General features: G+C 46.7%; 1 protein-coding gene across 1 annotated transcript; it reads right to left on the bottom strand.

Moving 5' to 3' along the window:
* Nucleotides 1-1,744: 1,744 nt before the first annotated feature.
* Nucleotides 1,745-9,521, bottom strand: slc2a11a (solute carrier family 2 member 11a). The gene is made up of 11 exons (XM_056274079.1): nt 9,395-9,521; nt 8,855-9,015; nt 7,391-7,515; nt 7,166-7,295; nt 6,887-7,035; nt 6,574-6,761; nt 5,773-5,883; nt 5,406-5,507; nt 3,949-4,024; nt 2,950-3,077; nt 1,745-2,102 (listed from the first exon to the last, which is right to left on the bottom strand). The coding sequence occupies exons 1-11, from the start codon at nt 9,467-9,469 to the stop codon at nt 1,884-1,886; spliced, it is 1,464 nt and encodes a 487-aa protein (XP_056130054.1). The 5' UTR covers nt 9,470-9,521; the 3' UTR covers nt 1,745-1,883.
* Nucleotides 9,522-12,703: the final 3,182 nt, after the last annotated feature.

The raw sequence follows: 12,703 nt of genomic DNA, 5'->3' as shown, positions 1-12,703 counted from the left end.
GAAATGTTGGAGCAAATCCATGTGAGTATGGGGAGAACATGTAACCACTGCACACCAACAGCTTTAAATGTATTAAGGCAGTATTAAGCATTAAATGTATTTATTTTCACCCCCCCTTTTCTCCCCAATTGTACCTGGATAATTAACTCTTTCAAGCTGTCCCGGTTGCTGCTCCACACCCTCTGCAGATCTGGGGAGGGCTGCAGACTACCACAATCTGGGGAGGGCTGCAGACTACCACACTTCCTCCGATCCATGTGGAGTCGCCAGCCGCTTCTTTTCACCTGACTGAAGAGTTTCACCAGGGGGATGTAGCACACGAGAGGATCACACTACCCCCCCCCCCCCGAACAGGCGCCCTGACCGTCCAGAGGAGGCGCTAGTGCAGCGACCAGGACACATACCCACATCCGCTTCCCTCCTGCAGACACAGCCAATTGTGTCTGGAGAGATGCCTGACCAAACCGGAGGTAACACAGGGATTCGAACTGAAGAGCCCTGTGTTGGTAGGCAACGGAATAGACCACTACGCTACCCAGACACCTAAGCATTAAGTGTGTTAAGTGTATTTTTTTTAGATATTCCAAAATAGATAATTAAAGCTATTTCTCTCTGAAGAATTAACACCATCACCAGAGGGTGACTCCAATACCCCCCCCCCCCGCTCCCTCATATCTCCTGCAGGAGGTAAGGAAAAGTTACATCAGACCATAACTGACTTTACTTGGTGTTTTTTTTTACCGTCATTGTGAATCCAGCCATGAACCTCCATTTCTTTGCTATGTTTATATCACGTGGCTTCGCTGGGGCCTGTGGCTTAATATCTTGCCTGCTATATTTTGCAGTTGTGTTCCCACTAAAGTAAGGCGAGGCTATCAGATACGAGGACTTGCTGACTGCATCTGACATTATTTAGGTATTGCTTTATTTTGTGTGAAATGTGCTTGAACAGTACATGTAAAAAAGTTAATTATATAATTTATTTTTCCACAAATCAGAATTAGATAGTTAAAAGCAAAATGAGTGCAGTGTGTAACACAAGAAATTAAATATATATTTAATCCATCTCAAACAACAGTTCATACTCTGAACAACCCAAGGCCACATTTCTAGTAATGAAAACATACAACACTTTGTTCTTTCTGGTTGTTATCTTTCAAGAAAAATAAAATTAAAAAAAAAATCCTGAAAAATTTATATGAATATTTTCCAACCTTCTGGACCCCGAAAGAGCTAGTTTCTTACAATATATATTTTAGATGCTAAAGAAAGTTTACAAATGAGGCCCTTAGTGAACACAAGACAAATTTGTAGTTCTGAACAGGGAACAAGTTAAGAAGACTGCACGTCTGTTGTTCTGCCATAATGTCAGTATAGTGTGTTCCTCTACCCTGATAGCAGCTTTTGTTGTTGCATTCAGACAGTTTTTTTTCTTAATGACAACAACCAATGATCGACGTGAACATCACATTTTATACATATAAAAGTCTTTCTGGACCTTTAAACTGGGACATATAAAGGTTTTTATGAACATGAAATCTTTCTCCAAATGTCTCGAGTCCTCGTCTGAAACACAACAGTGAAATTATGGGACAGACACGTCTTTTACTTTCAGTAAAGGTATAGTTAGGTGCAACACGACCCAACAATCCCTTAATGTCAAGTACAAGACTTATCTGACTTTCTTTTTTTTTTTATCAGAAAATATAATCATACATTACAATAGGAGATCAATATTGTGACTTTCAGCGATGCACAAGTGAGCAGACATCCTTCCATTCCAAACACACTGGAGTTTCTATGTGGAAGAGACCAAGCCAAAGGAAGGCGTACGGGGTGGCAACTGCATATGACCGTAGTCCGAGAGACGAGTGAGAAGGTGTCTACAGGGCCGTGGAAAGGCACACTTCACCCAGCTGGTACTGAGCCTGAATGGCTGAGGTTCCCTGCTTCTCTTGGCCTTTGAAGTTGAGCTTGTGGAACTCGCTGGTGATGACTGACAGAGTCTTTCCCTTGGTCTCCGGCAGGACCAGGCCGACGTAGAGAGCCGCTGACAGGCAGACTGCACCGAAAGGCACAAAGCAGAACTGACCCAGCTTGCGCTGCAATGAAACACAAACGTTCTCAGACTGAGAAATCACAGAAGGAAATGCCCGTCATTCTTCATTATAGACTCTGCATGTGTGCAGAACTGCCTGTGCCTGTTTTTTTTCTTCCTTCGATGACCCCCCCCCCCCACCCTTTTCTCCCCAGTTGTATCCGGCCAATTACCCCACTCTTCCGAGTCTTCCCGGTCGCTGCTCCACCCCCTCTGCTGATCCGGGGAGGGCTGCAGACTACTACATGCCTCCTCCGATACATGGAGAGTCGCCAGCCGCTTCTTTTCACCTGACAGTGAGGAGTTTCACCAGCGTGTGGGAGGATCACGCCACCCCCCCCCCCAGTTCCCCCTCCCCCCTGATCAGGCGCCCTGACTGACCAGAGGAGGCGCTAGTGCAGCGAGCACGACACATACCAACATCCGGCTTCCCACCCGCAGACACGGCCAATTGTGTCTGTAGGGACGCCCGACCGAGCTGGAGGTAACACGGGGATTCGAGCTGGGATCCCCGTGTTGGTAGGCAATGGAATAGACCACTACGCCACCCGGACGCCCCCATGTGCCTATTTTGAGCTCACTTCCAAGATATAGAGCATCCAATTCAGGAAGAAAAAAAATCATTACATGTACCTAACCCTTCCACTCTGGTTAGCTATAGAAGATCCAGCCCAGTCCTATATTTCTTTTTAACCCTTTAAAAACAAATAAGCCCAAACACTTGTTTTAATTATGGGTGATTCTTATAAGAATATGGTGTAATCCTGGCATGAATCACTCCCTTTATAGGTATCTAGATTTGTACACGTGTTTTTAGGTTAGTGTATCGATGGAGGGGCCGACAGACTGACCACCAGGAACGGAAACATCATTCCAACGATAAAGAGGTTGATCCACATCATGGAGCCGGCGATCATGTAAGCAGCTGGTCGGGCGGTCTGGTTGAAGAGCTCGGTGGGCAGGACTCCCGTGACTCCAGCTGAGGGGAGCAACCAATACTTTGTGACTGATCCACATCAGACCCATATTTGTGACTGATCCCCATCAGACCCATATCCCTATCCTGGGCCACATGTTGGTTGTTAGCAGACACCCACTGTCGCATGGGTTTTCAAGTGGAAAACAGCTTGACTTGATTTTCAAGTCACACCTTGTTTGACAAAATAGATTTTATAGCACTTGTTGTACCACTCCTTTCCTCGTAAAGTTTTAAACTGCTCGTGTTTCCTCCATATTGCATGTGGATGATAAATGGCCTCAACATCTGTTTCTCTGAAGATGCATTAGGAATTCACATCTGTGTAGCATGAGCCCAGAAGATTTGAGAGGCTAGCTATTGCTAAGATACAACAGCAATAGGCATTGTTCAAGGGTTTGCTAACTTTTTTTGGAGCCAAGACCTCATTAAAACATCAACAGGCATCATTTATAACTACACAAACAAAAACTTCACCATTGTTTCAGTTAAAAAAAAACAATTTGTTGAATCTTCTCGTCCCGTTATCTTCTGCAATGGGGCAGTAATTTAAGCCTATGAAAACCACGATATATCTCCTTTTTGCATGCGGGACGCTCACATTATACTCACACACATATTCCAGTGAAAGAATAGCCACGGACCATGTTTTCTATCAAGTTAAAATGACTTAATTATGCACTTACCCAAATACCAAATATCACATCCCTTGAGATGTAAACCAGAGAATGAATATTCAAGTGCATTGTTTTCATTTACAAGTTGCTTTGGTGTATAGAAACTTAGAGAAAACTTGTATATAATGACATTATATAAATGTGACATAGTAATGGTGTATGTTTTAATCCATGAATGCATCAAAGTCCCAACTGACCTGGTCCCATGCCGAAGCTGAGAATGTAGGTAAAGATGCACGCCATGCTCAGGTAGGGCATCCATGATATTTTGTGCTGCTCAGAATATGTAGGAGAAAGTGTCAACAGTTAGCGCCGCCTTGCAGCCAGTCAGAGACAAAATATAACACGCTGCACTTTGATATGTCCGATAGAGGGCATGTTTTTAAAGAAGAGAGATATCCGTCCATTATCTGAACCGCTTATCCTGCTCTCAGGGTCGCGGGGATGCTGGAGCCTATCCCAGCAGTCATTGGGCGGCAGGCGGGGAGACATCCTGAACGGGCCGCCAGGCCATCACAGAGGCCCCCCCCCCCCCCACACACACACACACCCCTACCTAGGGACAATTTAGTACGGCCAATTCACCTGACCTACATGTCTTTGGACTGTGGGAGGAAACCGGAGCCCCAGGAGGAAACCCACGCAGACACGGAGAGAACATGCAAACTCCACACAGAGGACGACCCGGGACGACCCCCCCCCCCCAAAGGTTGGACTACCCCGGGGGAAGAGAGACAATTAATAAAAAAAAAACTTTTCAATGAAAATATGAAATTAGTAGAGACAGGTTAATGATAAATTTCACTTCCACCTTGTCTGTGAATGTTCTCATTCATCCAGGTCATGGTTATCCAAAGGAGTTGAATCAAGTGCAACTGGACTTGGTATATATCCGGATATATACCAAGTCCAGTTGGCCTTGATTCAACTCCTTTGGAGAACACTTTCACCCTGTTCTCACACTGATGAGACTATTGTGGCCTACAAGGCATTACGGTGAAATTATGCCCCCTAATGGATTGACTGACACGCCCAAACACTTTGAATGACGGAATATTACATTGAAAGTCACCATCCTTAAGGGGGGGGCAAAAAAAATGTTCCACTCCATGATGTGATGCAGATAGAAAGCTCTTACGGAAAGTAAAGTGCTGCGTGAATGATTCACCACGGTAGGACTGAGCAGTGCACGAGGACCGATGAGGAAACATTCAACGAATCCTCAGTTTAACATTGATGTATGAAAGCTTTTGGTTTAGACTGAATTTTGTTAAATATTGTGAAATAGTTAAATATTGTTCAATAAAAACAGTCCAGCCATTCACAAAGTGACTCCTCCGAGCCCACAGAAGTTTACGACGGGCTCGTCTGTGTGGTGGAGTTGTAGTGCTGTCGGCTAAACGAGTCTGCTATGATTACCATCGACAAGTCACTACATTATAAACAAGCTCAGATGACCCTTTTGAAAATGCATAATTCAAATTGTAATGTAGCTTAAAAACACTTTAAATCAAGACATACTCATGAACCCCCAAACAAATTCATACAGCACATTTTGCACGATTCGGTTTTTACAGTCAAGGGTTTTACATCAATACAAACACGATGCATTTTGCCTTCTTACCCAAGTGTACTATTGACAGAAGACAAATACCTCAAACGAAAGCGCTACTGTGAAGACTACCGCCCACCCGGTCATGAAGATGTACCCTCCCATCAACATTAACCTCCGGCCTTTCCGCTCTATCAGCAGGTTCTGAAAATACAGAGATCACGACATGGTTAACAACCTGGTATGTCATGAAAACGGGGGTTTAACTTCCCCCTCCATATGATCTGAAATGCAACTTTTGTGGCAGTGGGACTGTGAGACACTGAGCATGCAAATGCACGTTTTCTTCTTGTTCCTGCAGCCTGGATTAGGGATTAAACGAGGCTGCTATGAACAGCCTCTCTCTGCCCCTCCCCGAGAGGCACTGCAGCCTAGCAAATCAGGCGCTCCACTGCTGAGGAGTACTTACGCATATGATACAGGCCGTGAATTCACACGTGCCAGTGCCAATGGTGACATACTGGAGCTTCTCGTCAGATATACCAGCCTCTTGAAACACATAGGACGCGTAGAAGTAAATCTGTAAGGAGGAGAACACACAGTGTGAGAGGGCCGCATCCTTAACAGTTACTTCAGTGTTAAGTAAAAAAAAGAAAAAGAAAATGATAAGCTGATTTAGCCGAGCATTTTCTGCATAACTGCCATAATACCCGGTTTCTTTTCTGGCACTACCAGCACTGTGGTTCAAATCCTACTGTGGGAATGCCTCTCACCGCACCTTTGGAAACGGGCCTTGGTTATCACTGCTTTGTTTATTAACACCCGTCTTTAGAGAGCGGGGGAGGGCGAGGAAGCTTCAATGGCTAATGTCAATAAAATGATACGAGCAGTTCGCAGCGTCCAGTGAACCCTGGGACATGGAATCCTGCTCACATGTCGTTCGCCCGGCGTGACGCCGGGCATTCATTTTTAATGAGGCCCGCTGAAATGTGCAACACCTGGACACAGCATGAACTATGGATGGAGCCGCTCGAATTTCTAATCAAGCTTCCCTGAGAACTGGCGGGAGAAAAGGCGGCCAGAAGTTCATCTGATCCGGTAACCAATACGTCGAGCGCAGTGGCGTCTCTCGCCGGCTATTGGTCAACGCTGATCTTTACGGCGTATGTGGGTGACACGTGAAACTGCGTATGTGACTGCATGCAACGTCTGAAAGAGCATGCCCCCCGTTTTCTCAGGAAGTGTGCAAGGCCGTTGGCCCCTTTCTCACCGAGTCGTTACCGCAGAGCTGCATGGCGCTGCTGATGACCATGACAGAGAGGAGCTGCCAGCGGACGTTGCGATCTGTAAAAAGTTCCCATGGTCGGCTGGGCCTCACGCCCTTGGTTTCCGCTTGCTCCTGCAGGATCTCATCCAGCTCGCTGCTCTGGACCTCACATCCGCGCAGCCTTCTCAGAGCTGACGGCAAAGGAAAACACCGCGGATTAAGACCCAGTTTCTGGCCCTCCCCTCCTGGTCCCACCCGTTTATTGATTGCAATGTTAAGTTCCACCAAGGGTATACTGTCCCATTAAAACACTTGCCGTTCATACAGGCTTCCTTGTCACCCCGGTCGATGAGCAGGTATCTGGGGCTCTCCGGGAACCACGGCAGTGTAAGGAGTTGAATGAGGCCAGGGATGGCGTTACTTGCAAGAAGGTACTGCCAACAAGATTCGCAGCCCAAAATCTCCCTGCGAATAAATTGAGAGCAGCGTCTACTGCAGAATTTCACATTCCCCACGCCACACAGAGACCGAGATATTAGATGGCTCTGACACAAACACCTTCCGGCTTCTATGGGATGTGTTTTTCTGCTCGTACCTGAGACCGACCACTTGCCCCAGCACCACCCCGAACGCCGTGAACACGGCCGAGGACAAAGACACGGCCCCTCGCAAGTGCTTCGGCGCGCTCTCTCCGAAATACATAGGTTGCACGTTCATGCTGACACCTGAGAAAGGAACGGGAGAGGTTTTCTGTCGAGCCGTTTTGGGCTTCTGTCAAACTGCTGCAGATTTACAGTGGCCACGCATTGACGGGACGTACCGGCGTTTATTCCGACCAGGATGCGTGAGATGATGATCATCTCAAAAGACTGGGCGGCCCGACTCGTCAGGGCAAGCAGGGCTCCGGCCATGAGGAAAACGTTGTTCAGCAGCAGGCAGTTCTTCCTAGGGAGGGGAATAGAGGACAACAGTGTTTGTTGACAAATTTAAGGGACTTTTAGGACTCCTGAAAAAAGGAAATATTGGCTCACGCCATTATTTGGTTGTTGTGATGGGAAGCCCTGATATGTACAGCTTTGCCAAATGGGTAAAATCACAGCTCTGATATAATACCAGTGACTCTATATTTACCAATTTTTCATTGCTATTTAAAATCTAAATCACTTCTAGTAATCAGTCATCACAGAGTCATGCATACATTATATTTTCATGTTTTATTTGACGTCCTTACACACCTATCATGTCAACGTAGTTGTCAACAATTTTTAGTTCCTTGCTTATTCTTGCCTTTTCACTTAACTTCTTTGACCATAGTGTGTGTGTGTGTGTGTGTGTGTGTGTGTGTGTGTGTGTGTGTGTGTATGTGTATGTGTGTGTGTATGTGTATCCATTCCATCCATTATCCGAACTGCTTATCCTGCTCTCAGGGTCACAGGGATGCTGGAGCCTATCCCAGCAGTCATTGGGCGGCAGGCGGGGAGACACCCTGGACAGGCCGCCAGCCCATCACAGGGCCCACATACACACACACACACACACACACACACACACACACACACACACACACACACACACACGCCTAGGGACAATTTAATATGGCCGATTCCCCTGACCTACATGTCTTTGGACTGTGGGAGGAAACCGGAGCCCGCGGAGGAAACCCACACAGATACGGGGAGAATATGCAAACTCCACACAGAGGATGACCCGGGATGAGCCCCAAAGGTTGGACTACCCCGGGGCTCGAACCCAGGACCTTCTTGCTGTGAGGCGACCACGCTAACCACTGTGCCACTGTGCCACCCGTGTGTTTATATGTGTGTGTGTGTGTGTGTGTGTGTGTGTGTGTGTGTGTGTGTGTGTGTGTGTGTGTATATATGTATAAAACACATATATATGTATGTATAAAACACATATATATGTATGTATGTATGTATAAAATATATATATATATGTGTGTGTATGTATGTATGTATGTATAAAACACATATATATGTATGTATGTATAAAACATATATATATATATATATATGTATGTATGTATGTATGTATGTATGTATGTATGTATGTATGTATGTATGTATGTATGTATGTATAAAACACATATATATGTATGTATAAAACCATCTGAGTGTCTACATTCAGTCTGTTCATTTAATGCATGGGTTGTGTGGCTACAAATATCTTGCAACATCACACATATCGGCCACAAGTCACACTCTTTTGCATGTATTTACAGGTGTAGTTCTACAATTAAATCACTTTAGGCAGCACCACAGATCACCTCCCAAAGCGTATTGTCATGGGTCCGGCAACGAGAGCCCCTGCAAAGCCTCCTAATGAGAAGATGGAGACAATAATTGTCCAGATCAGCGTCACCTGGTAGTCCTGCAACTGAATGTCCCAACGCTCTCGAAACGTCTCATTGACAAAGTTTTGAATGAACTGCAAGTAGACAGAACAGCACGGTGAACCACTCATAAACAAAGGATGCATCCGCACACAGTGGCATGCACGTTACACACGTCTGTACACATTTTATAACCTTTTTCTTCGCTTGCATTTTTCCATAACCTAGCCAAGTGCACTCCTGCAGACACTTATCAGTGCAAATACTGTGCACATGTTAATGCAGAAACACAGAAAAAGGGTGAAAGAACAATGAGGTGTGATGCAATGAGGTTTTGCATCCTGATACTACTGCACTAATTTTCGTACATGCCCAAAAAAAACAACCCCCCCCCCACTGTAATCCACATGCAGGAGTACACGCCTCTCCCGCTCACCCAGCTCACACATGCATGCTCACAGTAACAGAACTTACAGTTGTAGGGGCGTTCATAATGGCAAGGTTGTAGCCGTACTGGAGGGTGCCTCCAATGGCAGCCGACGTGACCATGAGTGCCAGTGTCCTGGCACTGCTCTGTCAATGCAAACAGACAAGAGACTGCTGTGAGTCACCACCGCCACTGCAGGAAACATGGTAGCACAGTTGGGATAGACCACCGTCAGTCTTCTGGTTTTAGCACAAACAGCAAAAAAATAGGAAGAGAGCCACTGCACACTTGCATGTCTGGCGCCACAGAAAGACTGAGAAGCAATGTTTTAACAGCGCTGTCTTCATCGGCGATGACCAATAAGAGGGTCTATGTAGTCTATTTGCTAAGTGTGCCCACTTCATCAGTTTACCATGCATGGGTCTGTGCAGTATGGAAAACAATAGCATGGTATGAAGATGGCTGATATACAAGAGCCATCCATTTGAGCAGGAGGGGCAGCCTTAAAATAAACCATATTCATTAAATAGCCCCACCTGTACTGTTAAGAGCTGTATAGGAAAGGACAGAGCCCCACCTGTGTTGTTAAGGAAAGGAGAGGGGGGGGTCACTTCATAACCCAAAGTGAAGTAACCCCCCCCCCCGCGAGGAGCCATGGAACAAACATGAATATTAATACTGAAACAAAGCAACAATGTAGATAATACCACACAAGCAGTGATGACACTTTACCAGCTCCACATGAACCAACACCACTGAGGCGGTCTGCAGGCGGTCTGCAGGTGGTCTGCAGGTGGTCTGCAGGTGGTCTGCATGACTGCTGGACTGCTGTCATTCACCGTGAGCATAAAGGAGGGGACAGTTTGGTTTCCCCACAACTTTTTGGGGGGGAAACAATGGGGCAAATGGAGAACACCGAGCTGGAACAGGCCTACCGGTAGAAACACCCCCTCAGAAAGACTGGAGGCTCCCCGTTAGAGTGTCAGCAGACGTGTTGGAAACCCACTTAAAGGTTCCTGGATCAGGTTCTGCGAGACTTGATCGGCGTAACAGCCTAATAACGCGTTTCATTGACCTAATTAATGGTGGTCTGTTACTCTCAGTGAACGTTACCTGGTCTGTCTGTTGCCCTGCTCAGTACAACTAGTGTTCACCAGACGAGTGCACTTCGTTGGTGAAAGAAAGAAAAAAAAGAAAAGCAGGATTTAGAGCAGAGCTCTGGAGCCGGTCATACGTTCCCATCACAGCTCGCCTGGGTCCTCCTACACACGCCGGCCCCATGGCGACCCGGGCAAAGCCACTAATGCGCCCGGACGCGAGAGGGACCGGAGAGCGCAGGCTTCAGACCGGCCGCGAGGAAACGAGACGGCCTACAGGAATGCGGGACGGAGAGCGGAGAAGCCTTTTACCTTTGCTGCGCCGGCCTCGGACATAACGCGTGTAAGTCACGCGTCGCCAGACAAGATGACGGGTGTCACTTCCAAGAGTTTAACTCGGGTCGGAAGCACAAGAACAAAAAGAAAAACACAAAAAAGAAAGAAAAAGAAAGAAAGAATCCACAATTAAAATCCAACACGGGTCAGACAAAACCGCCGCGACGCACCAGTCCACCCAGCTTCACCCTCCGCTCCGCGAGACCACGCACACGGGCGTGTTTTGTGCGATAGCGCGCGCGCGCACACGCGCACGCGCGTGTTTCTATCCTAACGGGGACCAAATTTTTTTCCCATCGGAATACAAAAACCTCAAACCACCTACCTTGTGGGGACATTTTATGGTTTCCCCACGAGGAAAGGGGTGTATTTTCGGGTTAGGATTTGGGTTTAGGGTTAAGGTTAGAATTAGGATTAGGTTAAGGTTAGGGTTAGGGTTAAGGGTTAAAGGTAGGCATGTAGTTATGATAGTTAAGGTTAGGGTGACGGGCTAGGGGATGAACGCAGTCAATGAAGGGGTCCCCACAAGTATAGTGTGACACGATATTTATATGTGTGTGTGTGTGTGTGTGTGTGTGTGTGTGTGTGTGTGTGTGTTTGTATGGATGGGGGTGGGGGGGTTATGAACCTGCATGTGGGAAACGTGAAACTTGTGTGTGTGTGTGGGGGGGGTTACAAAAAGTGAGTGTCTTGCTCATAATAAGTAAGAAGTGAGGCGCCGGGTGTGATGGGGAAACGTGTAATGTTACACCAGTGAGAAAACAAGCGGATCGTTCATCATTACACCGACGCTCACTCGCCGTAGGATTTCCTGGAAGCGCTCACGTGTCGCTGAATAAAAGAAGGGATGGAAGATTAACAAAACAGAGGAAAAGGAGAGAGAGAGCGCGCGCACGTCCGTGGAAAACCCCGCAGGCTTGTCCATCCACCAGCAGATGGCGCTGCCTCGGATTGTTGGCAGGTGCCTTGCCTGTCCCCCGGTGTGCCGCTACAGCGCAGAAAGTACATTCAGAAAGTATGGCAGTACGTCAGGGCACACGTGGGTATCTGTCATCTCGTGTGATTAGACTGACAAGCGATTGTGGCAAGTAGCACATGGCCATATAACCAGGACATAACGTTAGTAGACGATAAACTTGTTTATGCCCAAAAGTATGATAAGTGACATTACATCGTGTAAGTGTCAGCACTATTATGCAGAAAACAGTAGCAGCATATCAAGACAACCAGTAGACTGTAAGAGGGGGATGAATGAAGGCATCCTAACGTCATCCTTGCATCGATAGAGAGGCTCCTGCTCCATCAACATCCTGATCAACATGGTCCCTGATTAACAGCAGGCCATTGACTGACGCAAGTAGATGGTTCACTAGATTTGTAAATGGTATAAAGACAGGGAGGCTTTTGTCTGATTTCCAGTCACTCCGCAGACCTGACTCAGACTTTGTTGATACGTCAATAAAAGTCTTATTTTGAAGGATCCTCGTCTCGTTGACTTTTTTTTTTTGCAATTTCTCTGTATCACTGGCCACCACAGAGGAAAATTTGGCGTCACGAACAGGATTGGATAAAGCAAGGGTGGGCCCCGGTTCTGGACTCCTCACAGAAAAGTGGCCACTAAGAGGTAAGCAATATGTTTGCTTTATTATAAATATTCCTGTGAGCAGATTGGTGCTGAGATGCCCATTATCTGCGCCGGTAAGAGCTGCTTCTAAAAAGCTTACCAAATATAACGAACAAATTAAAGAGACAAGGGTCCTTCTGCGTGGGGGGTTAACACTAACACGGGTAGAGAGTGAAATGTCAATCTTAGAAGAGATAGGGATGAGGCATGGTACAGTATTGCAGCAAATTCTGGGGGGGGGGGCAGTCCGGAGCACCGCCACAGCCGGGACACGAACCCATGTCTCCCACACCGCAAGC

Source organism: Lampris incognitus, chromosome 2 (assembly GCF_029633865.1).
Source record: "Lampris incognitus isolate fLamInc1 chromosome 2, fLamInc1.hap2, whole genome shotgun sequence".
NCBI classification, from domain to species: domain Eukaryota; kingdom Metazoa; phylum Chordata; class Actinopteri; order Lampriformes; family Lampridae; genus Lampris; species Lampris incognitus.
This window is presented reverse-complemented; position numbering and strand designations above follow the sequence as displayed.